The following is a 21,370-nucleotide window of genomic DNA, read 5'->3' on the forward strand; positions in this document are numbered from 1 at the left end:
ATGGCACACTTTCACTAAAAAAATTATTCGCAGCTTAAAATTTAACTGTGAAATTCAAATTTAACCATGAGTCCTACATCATCTGTCCACCCTCCTGCCTGAAGGGTCGCTGACGCCTCCGCATGGCTATGTCCCTCTCCTCCTTCAGGCCTTGGCTCACTGGACTCTTTCCCCAAGGGACCACCCCTGACCACCCGGGTGGAAGGACCCCCCCCCCCAGGCCCTCCCTGTCACACACATCACCTGCTCCGTTGCCTTCCTGGCACTGGCTGGGCTCTGAGACAGCCTCGCTCGTGTGTCTGTTTGCTCTTTATGATACGTCCCCCGCGCTGAGACGCTGGCTCACGGGGGCCAGGACCTGCCACTACACCCCGGCACCTGACGCGGGCCTCGCACGTAGCAGGTGCTCAACAAATACCTTCTGAAGGTGGCCTGGGGGCACTGTGGGTTTGCCGTGCTTGCCCACCCCGCCACCTCCCACTGTCGGCGACCTGGCCACTGTCCTCTGAGGCTCAGGGCTGCCTCTGTCCAGGAAACAGCCTCGTCAGCCGCCCTTCCTCACAGGACCAACCTCCTGCCCATACAGTCCCGAGGCAGCCACGTTCCCATGGCAACGGCAATCCGAGGTCACACAGCGCTGGAAACCAGAGGAGGCCTCCCTCCTGGAACGCCACCACCGAGTCAGAATCTAATTTTCATTACAGCCATAAGAGTTGTTTTGCATAATGGTACATACATTAATACCTAACATGCCAGTGCCTGTTTGGTTAAAATTCATGAATTCAGGTCGAAGTAAAAAGGCTGATGGCTGAAGTTTTTCATTCCCTTAAAGTGTTCTTAGGTGGTTGTTGTTTTTAAGTCATTCTCTCTCCTTGGCAGCAACTTGCTTTTAATCCCATTACTAACGGGTAAGGGAGAAGAAAACAAAGCAGCGCTTGGCTCCCCAGGGCCCCAGCGGCTCTGGAGGGAGGCGGGGCCATACAGGTGACGGTCACCCCTGGCACCACCTCCCCGTGTGACCCAGAGCACACCATTCTGTCTCTCTGTGCCTCAGTTGCCTCTGGTAGAGAATGAGGGAAGGGTTTAGCTGGTTTTCAAAATCTCTTCTGCTCCTAAAACATAAGCACATAGCTGACATTTGCTGCGGCTCAGCCTGGCACCAAGCTCTGGGCCGGGAGGAGGGGCTGTGGTCACTCCCTGCGGCTGGGGCTCAGTCAGGAAACAGACAAAGCCATGGAGCAGCAGGGGAGGCTTCCTGGAAGAAGTGACATTTGAAATGAGGCCTGGAGTAAGTGAGAGTTAGCCAGGGGAAGGGGAGAAAGGGAACAGGTGAGGCTAGCAGGTGGGCCTGGTCCTACAGAGCACTGGGTAGAGGCTCAGGTGTTCAGGGCCAAGGCAGTGTTTAGACAGACTTGGGACAGAGAGAGTAAAGCGGGTGCTCACTCAGCCAAGGGGCGACCACCACAAGGCCTGTGTCCCCCAACACTGGTCACACGAGCAGTGGGGCCCGGGCACCATGGGCGGGGCCCACGTGGAAGGAACGACAGGCAGGGCCACACTGGCCCCAGCGCCCAGCTGGCTCAGGACCCACGAGCTACTGTTAGTCACCTTGGCATCCTCACAAGGATTAGCGGGGGGAACGAAGCCAGGGCGTGCCGGAGGCCTCTGGTCTGTCAGCTGAGCGGGGCCCTACACACCTGCCTCTCCCGACCCAGACCTGGGCCCGCCCTCTGGCAGGCAGCAGGGCAGGGTGACAGGCAGAGAGAGAGGCCTGGGCTGGGGGTAGAGGTGTGGGGTGGGCAGCACACGGGTGGTCCTCAGAGGGAGGGAAAGTCCTGGAAAAGACAGCAGAGGGCAGGATACGTGGAGTCTGAGGTGCCAGGTGGGGGAGTCCAGCAGCTCTGTCTCAAGAGGCTGGGAGAGGAGGAGCTGGAACCAGGGGATCTCCCCAGGAGCCAGGGCTCCACGGGGAGCTCTTGGCCCCAGATCCCCAGCTGGGCGGCGAAACCAGGCATCACAGGTGAGGAAGGAGGCTCAGGTGGGTAGCTGGCTGGCCCAGGGCCACGTGGTTCAGACAGGCCTGGGCCACACTTGGACTCGGGCCCTGGCCTGCTCTGCAGAGGGCCTGCCCTGCCCCGCTTTCTCATGTGAAAATGGGGGTACGATCCCTGTCTGGGTGAGGCGGGCGGCCCAGGAGCTGGGGCCAGGCCTGCTGTCATGGATCTGGGCACCGCAGCAGGTACACACGCTGGGTGTGCACGAGCCTCCAGCTCTAGCCTCTCTCCCGACGCCCCACTGCTTTGTCTACAGGAAGGCAGACGCCCCCCACCCCGCCACCCCAGTAGAAAGGCCTCTAAGGCATCCCCCTGAGACACCCGGAGCAGGAAAGCCCAGGGCTCTGAGCAGGATGGCACTCGCCTGGAGCAGAGTGTCCGCGTCCCTCTGAGGAACCTGGATGGTGATTTCCTGATTAGCTCCAAGAGTGGCAGCAGCCGCCAGAAAGGGATCACTAGACAAAGACGAGGAGCACAGCGGTGAGAGGACAAAGGGTGGCCTTGGCTCGGAGTGGGCGGGGCCTCAGGGATGGAGGTGCGGCCCGGGAGCTCATACCTGATCCCGAGGTACCCCATGTCCCTGCCCAGCCGCACCCCTGAGGAGGAGAGAAAGGACACATAAGGGGGCAAAGGTGACGAGAGTCCCAGACGAGACTGGGGGGGATGGGCAGGCCCTCCAGCCACCAGCTGGGCTGTTCTGCTCTCACAGCCCGCTGATGCCCAGTGTCTGGACCTCTCTGGGCTTCTTGCCTCACGTAGGAGGGCAGCAATGACAGCGGCCCTTCCCAGGGACAAAAGCCCAGGCCCCGTGTATTCCCTCCTCCCAGCAAGCTCACAGCAATCTTCCTCGGGCATTTTGTCCCTTTCCTGCTCTTAGGCAGGTGCATCATCCCCAACCCTGGATCCCAGAGTTCAGGCCTGGCCGATCAGAGCGTGGCATCTCAGTGGCACATACCCAAGTCAACTGATGAGAGTCCATGGACTTGGCCGGACTGTCAGGGAGGGAAGCTTTCATTCATGGGGGGATGGGTAGACGGACCCTAAGCCTGGGTTGCCAGAGGCCACTAGGAGAGGAGGGGAGTAAATGTAGAAGGAAGCAGATCCAAGAGGTGAAGAGAGACTGTGTCCTAGTAACATAGTTGGAGCACTTGACCCAACTACACCTAAAGCCAACACCATCTCTTGAACCACTAAATTGTTTGTTTTTTTCTTTCCTCTCTTTTCCTTCTTTCTCTCTCTCTCTCTGGCTCTTTTTTTCTTTTATTCTTAAGCTCATTCAAGTTGGGCTTTTGTCCTTTGCAGCCAAGAGAGTCCTAATAATACCCACTATGTGAATTCTGTTAGCAGCGCCAAAAGTGAGTCAATTATTACTCCTGTGTGACCCTCCCACACAGGCCCAGCATCTTAGCTACCGAACCCGAGTGTGAGAGCCAGGGTCTGCCTCTTCCCCAGCCCAGCAGACCCCAGCCCTGAGAAGATCCTCCATGGGATATTTTTCTAGGTCCCAGACACCCTAAGCCCCACAGCTGGAGCATGATGGAGAACCTCTCACCAACCCATTCCGGGAAACCCCCAGCTCAGCCCCCACCCTGTAAAAGAAAGAACAGCACAGGCACATGGAAAATTTCTGAAATAGGCTTCTGGGTTTTTATTCCAAACCACATGGTGGCAGCTACCACTTGGTTTCTCCATGCCCGGGCCATCTGGGCCAGCAGGGACCAGCGCCGTCAGCAACTAGGAGAGAAGTTCATTCACACCACAGAAACTGTACAGCCACTCTGAGTGCGATAGTCACGGCGGTGGGGTTGGGCTGAGGACTTCCTGGAGGTGGCAGCCTCTGCCTCCTCCCCAGGCCCTAGCCAAGACCAGGCTCCACCAAGAACACCGATTATTGCACAAAGACAAAGAGAGTATGTGTATCTGGGCTAAAGAGCGGCTTCTAAGACCCTAAGCCCTTACACAGCGCAGCAAAAAGGGCCGGAGGTGGCCCTAGAAACAAAGGTTCCAGGGGAAGGATCTAGGAGGAAGACAGGCCAACGGGCTGGTACTGTGCACACTTCATCCTTTAGGGAGCTGCCAGGTACAGAGAAGTCTGGGCAGGGGACAGGAAGAGGGTCCGGCCAGGGCAGGCCACGGCCCCATCAGGTCTTGGGTCCATCTGTGCAGATGCCGAGGTGCCTGCCAACCACCACTCCATACGGCACTGCAAACAGATGGATTGGGGTGTCCCGCACCGAGTTCCCCACTCTCCCTGGGGCCACATCTGTGTGAGTTAGGGTACGTTTGTGCTTTTGCGATGAACGGGTCACAGGATCAGGAGGGCAGAGGGGCCATTCAGCCAACCCTCATCCATTTTGGCTTGTCCTAGCCAGCCGACCATGGCTTCCCTCACCCCCTAACTCCTGTAGCTCCCAGAAACAAAGCCCAGTGCCTGGGAACAGCATCTGGAGCCCCCTGGGAATAACCCCCCCCTCCCTCGGCCACAGCCCCTCCCACCCCTGAGCAAGCTTCCCTCTACCTTCAGCTGTTCCCACCTCTAGACACACCCTGCTCTGTCCTGCTCGGCTCTGCTGGGGCCAGTCCCTTTGCCTAGACCGCCCTTCCCATGCGTCTGCTCATTCTGGGGCCACAAGGTTGAGGATAAAGGGATGGCTTCATGTGGGACACACCAGGGTGTGTTCCCTGCCCAGGCACCTGTCACCTGGTGACACCGGAACATCACTTCCCTGGTCTGTGCCTGGAACAGCATTGCACACTGCTCGGGGCTACCGAGCACATTAAGAGGACACCCAGGCCCAGAAAATGGACACTGTTGACAGGTGTCAGAGGCCAACCCCTTGAACCCCAATCTGTCCTCTACTCGGTCTTTCCAAGTCCCATGCCCCTCTTCCGGGTTCCAGCACACACATCCCCCCAGGAACGTGCTGACCAGCACACCTAACGTGCACACAGCTTCCGCTCCAGCCACCACGCCTCGGGCCCAGGGCCGTACTGGGAGGGACGGTGAGGCAGAGCTACCGTTGCCCTCCTCTTCCCCGGATAAGCACCCCCATCCCAAAACAGCACGGCAAGGGAAGCCAGCACAAGGCTCGCGGGAGCAGGCAGCTTGGGACCCGACCGGGCTGAAGAGCCGCCAGGACCATTAGAGGACAGGACCCCAGGTCCAGCTGCTCCCTGAGAGGGGGGCTCTGACAACCCTCCTGGCTGCCAACCCGGGAGGGGGCTCAGGGCTCGGGCATCACCCTGGTATCCGCGCAGCGGCCCACCATCTGCACTTCTAGGGGAGGAGAGCCAAGCTCCAGAGGCCCAAGAGCTGACAGGTCTGACCACCACGCTGGCCCAGCTCCACGGTGCCGGCAGACTCACACACAGCTTTCGCCTTCTGAACCCACCCCTTCTGACCACAGGGTGCACTTTTTCATACCCCACATACCCAGGTTCTGGCCCCCTGCAGAACTCCGGGGCACTGAGGCATCCTGAGCTGGCCACTTCAACCCCTCCAGGCCTCAATTTCCTCCTGTGGGAAGTGGGCCTGCTCACCCTTCCCCACTCCCCGCACCAGCTCCAGAAGGCAGGGCTCTGCAGACCACAAAGCCTGAGTCACTCGCTGCCTCCTCCCTCTGCCGCAGTGCCCAGGCCCCAAAAGCCCAGAAGGTACCCGGAGCCCATGCAAGCAGCCAACCCCCCCCCCAGGACCACTCGCCAGCCTAGCCCGAAGGCAAGTTCTTTAAGGTCAGGGTTTGGGACCCAGGACGAGGCCCCCTCTGCAGGGCCCCACTGAAGCCATCTGAGAAGATCTCACAAAGGCAAAGGGCCCAGTTATTGCTGAAAGTGTAGCGCCTCCCAAACTTGTAGCATTCCCCACCCTAGGACTCCACCTGCCTGCAGACCGCCTCTACCACTTCTTTAGAGTGACCTGAAATCCGCTCACTTTTGAAGACTTCCCCTTGACCTAAGCAATGTCCGTGAAATCATGGGTTCAATGTACTGTTTATTTCCTAATAAATACTGAAATAAATGCATAACTATTCAAAGAAAAAATTCCCATCTGTGAACCCATTTGGGAAGCACTGCTAGAGTGAAACCTGATCTGCAGCTTGGGAAAGTGGTGGCGGTAGGGGAGCGAGGTTGGTCCCAGGGCTAGGCAGGTACCCCCACCCCTGCTTAGAATCAATTATTGAGTCTGCTTTCCCCTGAATTCCACTGGAGGGGGCAGACCTTCTCAGGGGCCACGGGGGAGCACGAACTCTCGGAATGACCATGGCTCAGGGCCCACCTGGAGGATAGATAAAGGGTGTAAGTAACCACCACCACTGCATTAGCCCAGGGCGCCCACGGAGCAGCCTGACCAGCACGGACCAGGCAGGTACTCTTGACTTCCAAGCATCTGCATGCCCTGCTCCGTACCCTTTACCCTTCCTCTCTCCTGCTGCCTCCATGCCTGCCCTCAGCCTCCCTAGGGGGCAAAGCCATGGCAGACCCCCCCTACCCCTGGAAGTGCCCTGCCTACTGGCTGAGCCCCCTGCCCAGCCTTGGAGCTGCCCTCCACCCCCACCCCTGCCCTAAGAAATTACAACTATTCACCCCTGATTTTCCTAAAGAAAGACATCTAACTGGTTGACTAAGAGTGTGCTCTGGGGCATCTACAAAAGACTGTTCACAACAACTAGACAGTCAGGAACAAGACAGACACCCCAAAACGTGGGGGGAGGATCTTAGCGGTGTTTTGGGGGAAAAAAAAAACACACCCTGAATTTCACCTCTTCTGAGCCTGTCTCCCCAGCCACAGGAACTTCAGAGGCCTGAGAGCATCTCACAAGGTACTCCCAGCCCAGGGGAGATACCAAGAAGCTCAGCTGCTGACACCCCAGTTGGACCACCTGCCCTGGGGTAGGTAGGTCTGGCCTGGGTCCTAAGCATCAGGCAAAAGCCCTGTCGGGGAGCCAGCCCGCACCCCCCCACACCCCCCCCAACTTTAGCACTTTCTGGAAATCATAAGCTCTCAGTAAAAAAAATAAATATATATGTCTGTCTCTCTATATATATGCATATATATATGTATATGTATATGCACGGGAAGGACCACGGCTGGGGGCCACGGCCGGGGGCACGGCCGAGCCTCGGCTAACCCAGACCCTGCTCAAGCCCACCCTCTCGGCGGCCCGGCGCTGGCTGGCCCCCTGCGCGACGCCCAGGTTGTGGCCAAAGTATTGCTGCCTGCCCGCCTGGCTCCTGAGGTAAAAGAAGGTGAGACGGGGCGTCCGGCTGGGCCCCCGCAGCCTTCATCTCTTCCTCTTGCTCGCCGCGTCCCCCGGCTGCAGCTCTCCCGGGGCCGGCTGCGGCTCGGGCGCCGAGGGGGCGCCGCCCGCGTCCTTGCTGAGCTCCGCGGCCCAGGAGGGGCTCCGGGCCAGGCCGCGGGGCCGGGCGGGGGCGCGCGGGCGGCCGGGGCCGGGGCCGGCGGCCAGGCTGCTGGTGCTGCTGAACCTGCGGGCGGGCGTGAGCCCCGGCGGCGGGGGCGGCGGGCCGAACAGGGACGTGAGCGACAGGCTGCTGAGCGTCTCCGAGTGCTCGCTGCCCGCGCCCCCGCCGCCCGCGCCGCCCCGGCCGCCCGCGCCCTCCTCGTCCGAGGGGTCCATGGAGTCGTGGTGGGTGCAGCCCGGGCTGGTGGAGCCCCCGCTGCTGTGGCTGCGCTGGTGCGCCCGCAGTCCGCGCAGGCTGAACAGGCCCCGGCCCCGCAGGCTGAGGCGGCGGCGGGCTGCGGGCGACAGGCCGGCTCGGGGGCCCAGGGAGGGGGCGGGGGGCCCCAGGGCGCGCCGGGGACTGTCGCTCAGGGTCAGGCTGTCCTCCAGCGTGGTCTGCAGGCTGCCCGCCGAGCTGCTGCGGCTGGCCTCCAGCGACGTGTCGCTCCCTGTGGCCTGGGGTGGGGGAGGGGGGCGGCGGTCGGGTGGGTGTCCCCTGGTCCCGGTCCCACCGCTGGGGCAGGCTGTCCCTCCCAGAGACACGGGCAGGCACATGCAGCTCCTCCGATCCCTCAGGAACTCCCTTCAGAATACACCCAGGACCGCACTGCTTCTCCCCTCCACTACACCACCACCCGGCCGAGCTTCTGGGTGGCCCACACGGTGGTCACTGGCAGTGGCCTCCTCCTGCGCTCCCGGCCCTATCCCGCTCCCCGGTGGTCTCACTTCAACACTCACACGGTGGCCTGAGGACCCCATTCCAGCCCTCTGGGACCGTTCTTCCCACCAGCCTCCCTCCCCCTTGTCCCCCTCCCCCCAGGGCCCCCCAGCCCTGGCCACTGCTGCCTGGAAATCTCTTCCCCAGACATCCACGTACCTCACCCCTCACTGCCTTCCCAGAGCCTGGAACTGCTCCCCGCATAGCCCCTTCCCGGGGCAATGTTCTCCCTACCATGTATCACTCTCAAATAGACTGCTTTTTATGGATTTATTTTGGCTTACCATCTCTCCTCTCACACCCCTGCAACACATACACTGAACAGTACATTGTAAGCCGTGAGACAGGGACTTTGTACTCTGTTGCCCGCTGTAGCCTCCGAGCCTCGCACACAGCCTGGCACATAGGTGGGACCAGCAGTTGGACTAGCTCTGGGCCCAGCTCTGCTTCTGCCATAACGGTGGGAGCTGGGGTAGCTCCTGCTTCTCCCTGAGCCCTGGTACCCCACCCACAGCGTGGGGCTGTTGGCTCTGCGTGGCCTTTCTGCTCTGCACTCCGTGCCCTTTGCATGCCCAGGAGGCAGCCCTGACCAGTGCAGTACAGGGGGCCCTGTAGGCCAGACCTCCCATCCGCCAGACCTGCCCCTCCATCTCTACCTGGACATCAAGGGCCCCACTCAGATGTTCCCCAGCAGGAAAGCTCCTGGAGACGGGGAGGTGCCCATACCTGCCGGAGGAGGCTGCAGTTGACACTCGGCGACCGCAGGGATGCCCAGGAGCCCTGCAGGGCGATCTTGGGGAGGGTCCCAGTGCCAGGGCCCTTCTCCTGCCCTTTCTGGCTGGCAGACACGGCAGGATGGAAGAACTCCGCAGGCATGGGCAGGAGTGGGCTGGAGGCATCCGGGGAGAAGGGCCTTGGGGGTGCAGCTGGGGAGGGAGAAGAGGGGGCTGGGGAGGGGGCTCGGGCTGATGGGCCCCTGGCAGGTACGTTCAAGCCAGCAAGCACAGGGCTTCCTAACAAATTGGTTGTGAAACCGTGGCTAAGTCTCCCTCTCTGAGAGTTGGCATCTCCATTGCGAAAGCCAGAAAGAAATACTGAGCCAGCCACTCTGATTCCTGGCCACTGGGCAAAGACAAGCTTTTGGGGCCAGTGGACCCAGGCTCAAGGACCCCTGGGTTCCTTCCTCTTTGAAACAGGGACCCCAGGCTGGATAGCTTGAATGTCCCCAGCGGGGGGAGGAGGGGTTCCTGTTCTATGTCGTCTTATTATTTAAGGAATACACAAATGAATGGTTAACTAAAGAGGATGGGATTTTATTCAGTCAGAATGGCTCTTGGGTCCTGCGCCCTGACTCTGGTCCAGGAAGTCCGGGGTCTTGGCACCTCAGCCACCAAGGCCATTGGCTTTAGGGAGAGTCCTTAGAAAAGCCACTCCACCCCCAGCACCTGGAAGGGCCTCAATGCCAGGCCTTCCAGAAAGTACCTGGGGTGGGCTCAGGGTCTTGGGAGGTCTCTCTACTGCTAAGCTCATCTCTCTGCTCTCTTCCCCAGCCAGTGCTATGGAACCAGATTCCCATCACCCTCCAAGAGGACTGGAAGTGAAGGTGAGCCCGAGTGATGAACAAGGGAACTAGGTCCTCTGTCCTCTGCCCACAGCCCAGCCACAGCCCAAGGCACGAACATAGGGTGCTGAGGGTAGGGCCGAAGGATAAATTTCAGGACATTTTACAACAGGCTTTCTGTTGTTCAGAATCACCTTGTATGAAGATCTGTGGGATAAACACCTCTCAAATTCAGCTCTAGAAAAATACAATAATCTGGCAGTTTTTCTTCTGCTTAATGAGAGGTCTGTGTGACCCGTTTCCCTTTTCACTGCAGCTCCCAGGAGTTCAGCATGAATCTCCCAATAGACCAGCTTGCTAGATAATTATTATCTCACCTCTTGGTATTATCTGGCTCTTGATCTTTTATCATTGTTATATCAGACCTGAGAGTTCCATCTTTTATTGTCCGTTAACCATCTGGTTCTTTCTGGACTCAATACAATTGTCTGGGCAGAGACACTAAGAAAAACACTCAGCCAGCCCCTCTGAAACAGCCGCCAGAGATCGGGGCTGTGGGGAGCTGGTGGGGGCTCCCCCCTCACCTCGGTTGCTCTCCTGTTTCAGCCAGGACCGGACGGGGTTGGACGGGACCGCCTCACTCTCCCACAGGACAGTCTCAGGATCTGATGAGGCAGCCGTGTTGGACAAAGGGAAGAAGCATTCGCCCACCTCTCCTGGGTGCATGGGCTCAGTTGTGTCTGGCTCACCCTGCAGGAAAGGGAGGCGGGTTAGGGTGGTGGGCTTTACGTCCCTGCTCCACAGCCCTTTGCTCGGGCCACTCTCATTGTCCAAGATGGCCCTCTCCTCGCCTCTTCCACCTGGCCAACAATGGTCATCTTCCAAAACCCAGGTGAAAGGGCCCCACCTCCAGGAAGCCCTCTCTGGTGTCCCAGGCAGGTTGCAGTTTCCTGCTCACTCCTCGCCTGGCCCTGAGATCCCAAGGGTCTTCCTTGTCTCTGTAGCCAAGTGCCTGGTACAGACCCCAGGCCCAGCGCGAAAGTCAAGTCCAGGTTGGTGAAGGTATCAGAAGATAGGTGGAGCGGCGACAGGGGCTTCCCTGTGAGCAGGATGGTGGGCAGGTCCCTTCCCTTTGCTGAGCCACACACCATTCACAAACATAAATGAGAGAGTAAGCCCTCCTTCCTGGGTCTGGCACCCCGAAGCTCCCTGGCAGTCCTTCCAGCACTCCCTGGGCCCAGCCTTTCCTCAGCCTGCAGCCCAAGGTGACCCCTGCCCAGCAGACTCCTCCAGAGCTGCCTCAGGGACCCCTTCCAAGGCAGATGGACCCCCTATGACTTGCTCTCTGAGTCTAGAATAAAACCCAACCACACCCGCTGAGGCCCAACCAGGCCCCAGAAACGGGGCATGCCAACCTCCTGTGTGGAAGAGCACGGGGGTGCAGGGAGAGGCAGGAAGGGGCTGGGAGGGGGGTTACAGGAGCTACCAGCTGTCAGGGGAGGGGATGCAGAGGGCAGGGAGGGGATTGATGGAGGACAGCCCCGGGGGACGGTGGTGCCAGACCCAGGCTGCCCTGCAGTCTAGGGGAAAGAGGCTCTCACAGGCAGGGCCACCGCATTCCTACCTCAGGCCAGGCAGTGCCCTCCCCCTCCACAGCTCCTCTTGGCCTTGAGGTCACCAGCCCAGTGGCAGACACAGTCTGCCATGTGCCCAGACTGCCTTAAGTCTGCCACGTGAACACAGTGGCCCTTCCGGGTCTCCAGGCCTCCTGAGACGGCCCACCTCAGGGGCAGAGCTTGGGGACCAGCCCCAGGGCTGGCACCCCTGTTCTGCCATTCCAGCTGTGTGAGGTGAGCAAGCCGCTTCATGCCTCAGAGCCCGCATTTACTCAGGTGCTAAATGGGGCCAAATCATCCCTAATGCCAACAGCGGGGAGACAGACACACTGAGTGCAAGTAACTGGCACACAGTAGGTGCTTGCATCTAGTGCCACTCTCCTCCATTCTCTTCAGCCTCAAGCCCCCCCTCCCCGCCCCGCCCCACCGTGAGTTTGTCCTGCGTGGGACAACCCCCATCAGATGGATAAAAAATATCCAAAGAAACAAGGAGTGGCTGAGGCCACTGAATGCCACGACTGGGGCCCTGGCAGGGCCTGTTGCTGTGTGACTTCAGGTCAATCACTCCACCTCTCTGAGCCCCACTGCCCTCATCTGACCAACAGGAAAAAAGAGCCTGCCACACAGCAGGTGCCGCTTAAATTTTGGTGCACTGTGAAGAAGCAGTGTCAGCCTACAAGGACAGCCCCACTAGCCCACTGGGACCGCTCACCCTGCTGTCTTTGCGGCCGAGTGGGCAGGCTGTGGGGTCCTCAAGACTCAGGTCATCACCCAGCAGGATGGAGGAGGACTTGTCTGAGTTCAGGGAGAAGGCCTCCGTCTCGGCCAGCTGCACCTGCAGGGAGAGGTGGCCACCCCAGGTCACCCCGGGGGCTGGGATGGGGCAGGCCTGGTCCTCCAGAAAGACACAGGCAGGTGGTTAGAGGGGCACAGATCTGCTGAGCACGGACACTATGCCACCACGCCCAGGGGGCCCCGTCTGGGCAGGGGGTGCGGGACAACATGATGGTGTCACAGTCAGCACGGTGCTAGGCTGGGGCTGGGCCCGAGGGCAGCCTCATTGCCGTGGACTATGACCTCCCAAGCTGGCCCACTTGCCCCCAGGCCCAGCACTCCTCGAAGCTAATCAGCCTTGGTCAAGTTGGCCCAGGCTCTTCCCTTGGGCTGGCCCCTACCAGGCTTCACACGGCCCCCGCCACGAGGTGCCAGCTCCCTCCAAGGCTGCCATTACCTCTTGCTTGTCGTGGTGACACTTCTCACAGCCGGCAGGCGAGGAGTAGTGATGGAAGATGGAGCCAGACAGGTTGTCGATGATGGTCAGCTCCCCCTCCAAGGAGTCCTTGATGATTAAAGAGACGCTGTCCAGCCACAGGTTCTCCTAGGCGGACGGGGACGGGGTGGGGACAGGCGGGATTATCGGCCGGGTCCGGGGGGGACTGCGGGGTGGGCGGGGCCCAACCCCCTCGTCACAGGGTCACCCCTTCAACCTGCAACGGAGCTGCGCAGGGCGGGGCCCAAAACGACCCGGGTCTCCGCCTGAGGCCTCGGAGGCCCAGCTGCCCCTCCAGCCCCGTGGTGCCGCCCTCTGCACCCCTGCCCACCTGGGCCGGAGAGTAGCAGCGCCGGCACAGGCGGCCCTCGGCGTCGCCCCCGCCGCCCGCCCCGCCCGGGCCCCGGCCAGGTGCCCCCGGGGAGCTGGCGGGCGGCCGCGGGCTGGGACCCAGACCGTGGGCCATCTCGAGCTCCAGCTCGGCGTCCATCTCAGCGTCCTCCTGGGCCTCCTTGTTGCTGTCGTCCAGGTGCTTCATGAGCACGGCCACCACCACGTTGATGAGCACGAACTGGGCCGTGAGCACGAAGCTGACGAAGTACAGCGGCGACACAAACTGCAGGCTGCTCAGGCAGCTGCGCTCATCGTGGGTGCAGTCCCGCAACGTGTCCTGCGCCCGGGGCCGAGGCTCAGTGAGGGGCTCGTCTCCGGAGCCCCGCCCTCCGTGAGCCCCGCCCTGCCCCGGCCGGGCTGTGGGCCACACAGAGCCAGGGAGCCTCCGCCTGCGCGAGGAGGAGCGGGGCCTGCAACCCCTGGCCCTGGGCTGTGGGCCCCAAGTTCCCCTCTGACCCTAGGCGGGTCCCCAAGAATCCGAGCACTGATTCCAGAGTGGCAGTTAGGGGTCGACAGAGGACGCTTTCTGGGCTCATCTCCACCTCGCTGGGCTTGAGCCCCAGGCAGGTCCCTCGGCTTCCCGCTGCCCTGTACTCCCCTCCGGTGTGCAGCAGAGCGCTGGGCGGGAGCCCTAGCCGTCAGGACCCTGGCCCCCAGAACACAGCCTGCTTGCTCCCTCCCCAGCCTGCCCACGGGTACCTTCATGATCCCATTCCAGTTGTCGCCGGTGGAGACCTGGAAGAGCGTGAGGAAGGCCATGCCGAAATTCTCAAAAGTGGCATGCCGGCTCATGCCCTCACATGGATTCTCATCATTGCAGACTGAAAGGCGAGAAGAGGTCAGCCCTGTCCCACTGCAGAGTCCCCTGCCCGGCCCGCCCTGCACCAGGGCCTCCCAGCCTCATCTCAGGATCCCCAATCCTTGGAGGTGCGTGTGGACTGTGCTCAGCCCACAGATGGAGAAACTGAGGCTCAGGGAGGGGCACACAAGCCAGCACTCAGACTCTGGCAAGCCTGGCTCCTCCCCTCACTCGTGTATCAGGTCCTGAGAGAAAGGATGCAGGGGTGAGGGCCAGCCCCCAAGGGAGCCTGGCTTTCTGAAACCAACCCTGTGCAGGGCTGGCTCAGCATGGGCTGCGTTGCCCTCAGCCTGTGCCCTGCCCGCTCTGCTCGCTGAGGTGGTGCTGGCTCAGGATGGGCACTGGCACATGGGGCCAGAGGGGGGGCATCCTGGGGAAGTCAGACAGCTGAGGTCCGCTGCACAGGCCTACCATATGCAGGTGGATCCGAGCTAGCATCTCTCAAAAGCTACTACCTATCCCGGGGGAGGGCGCCGATGGCTAAGGGTCACCCCTCCGTCACCACACGGGCCTGCTGTGGGGGCATCTCCCCAATACAGAGACCCTGATGTGACACTCTGCTGATGTCTCCAGCCTCCCCACCCCGCTAAGGCCCTCCTCCAGGCCCGGTCCACCCCCTCGCCAGCCCAGGCCTGCTTGGGGAGTCACTCACCCAGCTTGCCAAACAGCTCCACGCCCAGGGCGGCGTAGATAAAGAAGAGCAGCATGAAGAGAAGACCCAGGTTGCCCACCTGTGGGGAAAAGCGGGTGGGGCCAGCCTGAGGGTCAGGCTTTGTGCCCAGGGCTGCTGCTACCCCGCAGCGGCCCCCGGGGGGAGGCCAGGTCCAGCACGTGGCACAGAATAACAAAATGCGGGCAGAGCCTTTCCCCTGAGCCGCTGGTTTCAAGCACTTCTGATTCATGAGCTCGCTCACTCCACATGACGATCTATGAACTACGTGTTACCCCATTCTCAAGATGAGAAAGACACACACTGAGTGGTGAAGTGACTTGCCCGAGGTCACACAGCTAGTAAGTGGGAGGACTGGGATTCAAACGCAGCAGGCTGACCCCATGAGCACAATCGCTCCTCCACACAAGCGTGTAGTAGACCACATCCCACGAACGAATGCAGAGAGCGAGGGATGGGGCTCTCGGCAACAGTGCTGCTTCCTCCACAAAGCCTGCCTGGATCCCTCCGGGACGCAGTCTGACAGTGGGAGCATAACCCGTGGGTCCCTGTCACTGTCCTCTGCTGGGCTGAGACGTCCTTGAAAGGAGGCACATGGCTGGATTAAGTCGGATCTGCCTCCTCCGGCCAGCGCGCCCTGGCCATGGAGGGAAGTGAGCAGAGGAATCACACAGGATTGTGAGCCCCGGAAGCTTCCTGCAAACCCAGCCACCCCCATCCCACTGCTCTTGTGGGAACAAAATGTCCCAGATTATAAACCTATTTCAAATTCATCCATACGCAGAAGACCACCTGTAACTCATGCTATGGATAAGATAAGGCTCAAGCATATTCTTGCCCTAGAAATGGAGTAACTCCTGGAACCCTCAGAAGGCCTGCATGAACAGATTCAGCTGAGGGTTTGCATTAATTGTTGAAAAGTAAACCATGTTAACCACAACTTCCTAATGCTTCTCTGCTCTAGAGGAGGATTTCCTTCTGAGCTGTCGTACATTCATACCAATAGTGTCTGACTAATTAAAAGATGCTCTGGTCATTAACGGTACAAGCACTTACTGAGCACCTACAAAACCAGGGAGTGAGCAGAGCCCTGGCCCTCAGGTCAGCTTCCCACCCTCTGCAGGGCCGGTGAGCAGCGCTTCTTAACCAGGGTGGACCTCACCTTCCCCATCAGTCCCTTCTTCCACCCTCAGCATCTCCCAGAGCCTGCACATCTGCAGCAGCCTCCTCGTTGGCCTCCCTGCCTCCAACCTCTCCTGCAAGCCACTCCTAAAAGGCAGCTCTGCTTGAGGCCTTCCTTTCCACTGATGATGCCCGCTGCCTACAGGATAAAGCCCGAGTTTGCTGTCCTGACATCAAAGCCCTTTGTGACCTAGCCCCGTGGACTCCCTCCCAGCCTAACCTTCCCACCCCAGACTCCAGCCATGCAGAAATCAGACTCCATTCGCATATTCTGTTCCCTCTGCAGGGAAGACCCTTTCTCTGTCTCCACCTGGTAAATGCCTCTGCCCCACCCTCAAAGCCCAGGTCACAAGTCACCTCCTCTGGGAAGCCTTCCTTGTTGCCTCCTCCCTCTGCAGGGGGCAGATCCTGGTGGGAAGTGTCATTTTCATAGCACTTCACACAGAATGGAGAAAATGTCCAATGTCCATATGACAGCTAACAGATTCTGAGGGTAAGTCCCCCATGCTACATAGTACTTGGCATGCACATCTCTTGAAGTGCTGATGTGACTGTAATTACTATCCTGTTTCCTACTTGAAGCTGGGACCTCCTGGGCATCTCCGTGTGACAGATTCCTCCGAAGGGATTTCATGTTAGGAAGAACCCCATCTTTTTGAATGAACACCCCTGCTTGCTTTCCCTCCAGACCTGATGAGAGCCGTGTCGCTTTCCCTTTGTAAGGAGGCTGCTGGGACGCTCGCAGTAAGAGTGGACCTCGTTAGCATCCTTAGCCCGTGTCCCCGAGAGAATGAGCTTTGCTGCCACCTTCCCAGGGCTGTTAATCTTTTATCCTCGTTTTTACCGTGCTGGATTCATGCCCTTTATTTTAAGATGCCTAAAATTCCTGGAGACTAGATGAGTCATCATGAATAAATGAATGTGTATGAGACTCGCCTCAGAGCAGAGGCCACCCTGAGGGGAGGGAGAAGGGGAGCCCTAAGGGGTCAGGACAGTGGGGGAGGGGAGGACTGAGATTGCGGATTTCCCAGGAGGATGAAAGATGCACCCTCTACGGCCCCGATCCTCTCTCCCTTCCACTGGCCAGTGGGATGGGGGTGGGGAGTGCGGTGCTTTCCTACTTCCTAGGGTTTCCACCCAGGTCAGGGTGTCATGCTATCCCCACTAAACAGGTCACATCTGAACCTCCCATTCACATTACCACCTCCTTCTGCCGAGCCACCTCGAGTCCCCTGTCTTCTTCCCTGATTTCCCCAAGGAGTGTCAGGACCCCTCCCCTCCTCCCCACATTGCCCGGAGGCATCTGGCCTTCCCACTAGCCTGGAGACTCCTGAGGGCTGGATAGGGGTCCTCAGAGCCCAGCTCAGAGCCAGCTCAGAGAGCAGGCACTGTGAGCACTTAAAGTCGGGAAGAAAGAGGCAGAGGGGGCCCTTTCCCTCTGTCACAGCCCCGGGCTCAAACCATGTCTCTGGAAACAGGATTCAGCCCCGGCTCTGGGCAGGCTGGAGAAGGGACGTCAGGGCCTGTGAGATACCAGTGACAGCCAGGCAGGCCGCCAGAAGGAAGAGCTCTTACCTGGGGCAGAGCTTGCACCACCGTGTCCAGGAGGGCCCGCATCCCCGTGGCCATTTTCAACAGCTTCAGCACTGTGGGCGAGACCCAGCCCGGCCCACTCAGCCCAGGGCAGTTGGTGTGTGCGCGTGCGTAAGTGAGGAGGAAAAGGGAGAAGCCAGAGGAGTGTGTGAGCAAAGGGGACAGCTCTGTGATGCCACACCGTAAGAACGTGGGTGCTGCTGAACAAGGGTGTGCACAAAGACATGCATGCACAAGGTGCGGGTGTCCGAGAGGAGGGCACACGCACACAGTGGGACCAAAGTGTGTCCGTGAGCACATAATTCACCGTGATAAGACCAAGGTACCTGAGTGCCCACATCTCTCCCTTCCCTCTGGGCTAAATAAAGAGGGCCCCAGTGTTCTGAGCTGAATTTCTCCACACCCTCCCCACCTGGGAACCTGGAGGCTTCAAGCTGTTGCAGGTGGAGGAGCAAGAGAGCAAGAGGCACCCGAGCCAGCACTGAGGCGGGAGGTTTGTGAAAGGAGTGCAGGCCCACCTTCAGGGTGAGGGGGGAGCTTCTGGGGGAAGCGAAGGTTATAAGAAGCATTGAAGACTGTGTGTCCCAGCCAATGTTGGACACATGCCCGTTAGGAACTAGAGTTACTTCCCGGTGTCTTCCCAGCTGCCCTGAGTTCCTTTCATCCCAACCTGAGACTGGTCCACATGGGTCATGGTGTTATAAGGAGGCGGGGGAGCAATGTGCTGTACAGAGCGGTCTGTGGACAGGGGCGCATCAATGTGTACACATGGGGCAAGCGTGTGTGGCTGGTGTGTGCTCCTCCTGGATGCTGTTCTCCCTACTCAGCAGGAAACCCATCATGCCTACATGCCTACATGCCTCTCCCCCTTGCCTGCCCCCCACCCCATTCCTGGAGTCCCACCCTTGCCCCTCACCCCGGGCGATGCGCAAAACCCGCATGATGCGGATGATGGTGGGGTTGATGGGCAGTGCTGCGTTGATCTCAATCTCCTCCAGCGTGATGCCCATGACCGACAGCAGCACAATGGCCAGGTCCAGCTGGTTCCACCTGCTCAGCCAGGGAGAGGAGGGCAGGAGTGGGAGGCAGGGTGAGGGGCACTCTGGTTTAGGAATGCCTAGGTTGGGAGGAGCTTCCCAGCTCTCCACCCTCCTGCTGTGGCCCACGGGGATGTGTGGTCACCCTCCCTACTAGCCCCCCACCAGACCCCACTGGCTCTGGCTCCCTCTCTGCCCCCCACAGCCTCCAATCCCTCACGCAAGAGGCTGACCAGGCTAAATAAACATCTCTGGCCTCCTACAGGGGAGGAGGAATAAGCTATGACTTCTAGATTGGAATCCTGAGCCAGCTGCTGCCTCCGTGTGGCCTTGGGCTAGTCCATCTTCTCTGAACATGCCCTGTTTTGCCTGTGGATTACAGAGGACCCGTGAGAGATGAGCTGAAGAGACATGGGAGTGTGCCCTGCATCCATCAGGTGCGACCATAATCACTTCTTGTTCAGAGCTGTAGGCAGCACCTGGGGGCCCCTGGCTGTCAGTGCCCACTTATTGGGTCCCCTCCTCCAGCTGTTCTAGGCTTCCCCAGGGGTCAGGACTGCTTCCCCATCCTGCAGCCCACTCCATGCTGTCCTAGCCCAGCCAAGCTGCTCACCGATCCTTGAAGAAGCGCCTCAGCCCAAACGCTACCAGCTTCAGCACAGCCTCCAGCACAAACACGGTGGTGAACATGTAGTTGCAGTACTTGAGGGCTGTCTCCAGGGACTATGGAGGGCAAAGAGAAGCAAGATCCAGACCCCATGACCTGCTCCCCACCTTCCTCCACTCAGAAAGTCTCTGCCTTTTAAGGGGAGAATTTAGTCCATTTACATTTAGTGCAATGGCTTCTATATCTGCTTTTGTTCCCTCCATTTTAATTAACGTGTACTATTTGTTTTACATTGCTATTTCTTCTTCCTTATTTCTGCTGATTTGGTCCAGTTACCCCTCTTTGGAGGCAGTATGAAGTAATGGTTAGGGGTCACGGTTAAGAACCAGGCTGCTTAGCTATGAATCCTGGCCCAGCACCTAGTCCCTATTCACTATGTGACCTTGGCCAAGTCACTTGACCTCTCTGAGATTTAGTTCCCAAATCTATAAATGGGGGATGATAACAGTACCTACGTCAAAGTGTTGCTGTACAAAGTAAGTGAGGTAATAGTCCGGTGCTGGGCACACAAGAAATACTTGGTATTGTTACTCTACTTCTTCATGTTAATTTGGAAGTTCTACAATTACTGTTCATTCTGCTAATGGTTGCCTTCCTTTTCCCTGCATTTATAATATACCTCTCCTGTCATTTAAAATTAAGATGCAAATTCCTCACCTGCAGGCTCAGCTTCACCCTTCGTCTCCCCAGCTCCAATATGTTGAGGCTTTTAGAATGCACTTGTCCCTAGATGCTCCTCACATGCCCCTCACAAGTGCTGCTGGCAACTCACTTGAGAATTGGTCATTCTTCCCCATGCCAGTGTTTGCCTCCAATGGTCCTGCCACAGGAATGCCCCTCCCCCAGGCTCCATGCGCGCAGGCAGTAGTGGAGACCACCTGGTAGGCCTTGAATGCAAATCTGAGTTCCAGTCCTGGCTGTGCTACTTGTAGGCTGAGTAATCTGGGCAGCATATTTCCTCCGAGCCTCAGTTTCTTCCTCTACAAAATCTGTAGAAAGGCTCCTCCCCCACCTTTGGTTGCTGTGAGCATTAGAGTTAATATCTGTAGTGTGTCTTTCGGAGTCACGTCACACACACCACTGCCACTGGAACCCATGTTCAAGGCTGGGCCCAAATGTCACCTCCCCACTCACTGGGAACAAGTGACATTTCCCTTTCTCTCATTTGTCCTACTGGGCCATGAGCTTCCTGGGCACAGGGACCCGAATGGGGGTGCTGCTCAGACCCTCCTGCCTCACCCTTTCCCCGGGGTCCTGCCTGAGGACCCAACCCTACCATGTGACCTCAGGCTGGGGCTGGGCCCGGGGCTCACCGTGGGCTGATTGTAATGCTCCAGGGACATGGTGACCACATTGAGGCAGATGATGAAGGTGATGAAGATGTCCAGGTAGTGGCTGGTACACATGGAATGGATGAGCAGCCGGGTGGGACAATAGGTGGCATAGTAGGGCAGCCGCTGGGCCTCTGCAGGGTAATGCGGGGGGGGAGAGGGGGATGGCACAAACCACAGAGGGTTGGGGCCCAGGTGGGGGAACAGAGCACAAGGAGGGAATAGCACAGGGGAGGGAGGAAGCAAGGGGAGAGATGTCAGAACACCCCAGGCCCTGAGAGTCAGATTTAGGTCTCCTCTGCCCAGCCGGGGGGGGGGGGGGGGGCAGGGCACACAAGGGAATGGGGTAGGAGGTGGGGGAGGGCAGGACAATGACTGTCCCCATCTACCCCAAACACGCCCAAGGCAGGGGCTCTGGGTCTGCTGGGGGGAAGACAGGGGGTCCCACAGCTCAGGCCTCCGCATCCAGGCCTTTGCCCTCAGCTGAACTGAGCCACCAGGGGGTCACCAGTGGACTTGGTGGACAGCAACAGGGGATCAGGTCACCTGGACAGGGAGATTCTGCCCAGGATCGACCCTCTGTTCCCTTCCAGGCCCAGAGGCCCAGAGGCTGGGGGCAGACCCAGACTGGGCCGTGGCACCAGGAGGACCAGGCGCAGACAGGACGGGCAGCCGGGAAGGCCCCTCCCTCCGCAGCCGCCCACTCACTCCGGCGCTTCTTCTCCAGACGCCTCAGTCGCTTCTCCTCTCGCCGCCGAGCCTCCTCGGCCTCCTGGTGCTGCCGGCACTTGTGGAAGTTCTCCACCACGACGCCCACAAACATGTTGAGCACGAAAAAGCTGACGATGAGCAGGAAGGAGATGAAGTAGAGCAGCATCCAGGGGTTGTGGTTGGGCACAGGCTGCGGGGAGCAGATGGGGCTGAGGCAGGCGGGGTGGGGCACCCCCGTGCTGAGCCTCG

General features: G+C 59.4%; 1 protein-coding gene across 1 annotated transcript in view; it reads right to left on the reverse strand.

Moving 5' to 3' along the window:
- Window positions 1-4,561: 4,561 nt before the first annotated feature.
- The window catches only part of CACNA1I (calcium voltage-gated channel subunit alpha1 I), a 116,474-nt gene continuing 99,665 nt past the window's right edge, over window positions 4,562-21,370 (reverse strand). Inside the window, exons 25-37 of the mRNA XM_035721872.1 lie at window positions 21,119-21,311; window positions 20,393-20,544; window positions 19,026-19,135; window positions 18,292-18,425; window positions 17,358-17,428; window positions 14,583-14,661; window positions 13,771-13,892; window positions 13,010-13,348; window positions 12,640-12,786; window positions 12,121-12,243; window positions 10,377-10,542; window positions 8,958-9,157; window positions 4,562-7,969 (exon numbers count right to left, since the gene is read on the reverse strand). Of these exons, the coding sequence (XP_035577765.1) occupies window positions 7,337-7,969; window positions 8,958-9,157; window positions 10,377-10,542; window positions 12,121-12,243; window positions 12,640-12,786; window positions 13,010-13,348; window positions 13,771-13,892; window positions 14,583-14,661; window positions 17,358-17,428; window positions 18,292-18,425; window positions 19,026-19,135; window positions 20,393-20,544; window positions 21,119-21,311 (2,469 nt within the window). The 3' untranslated portion in view covers window positions 4,562-7,336. The remainder of the gene's footprint in view (window positions 7,970-8,957; window positions 9,158-10,376; window positions 10,543-12,120; window positions 12,244-12,639; window positions 12,787-13,009; window positions 13,349-13,770; window positions 13,893-14,582; window positions 14,662-17,357; window positions 17,429-18,291; window positions 18,426-19,025; window positions 19,136-20,392; window positions 20,545-21,118; window positions 21,312-21,370) is intronic.

The sequence above is a fragment of the Zalophus californianus genome, chromosome 9, assembly GCF_009762305.2.
Source record: "Zalophus californianus isolate mZalCal1 chromosome 9, mZalCal1.pri.v2, whole genome shotgun sequence".
Classification (NCBI taxonomy): domain Eukaryota; kingdom Metazoa; phylum Chordata; class Mammalia; order Carnivora; family Otariidae; genus Zalophus; species Zalophus californianus.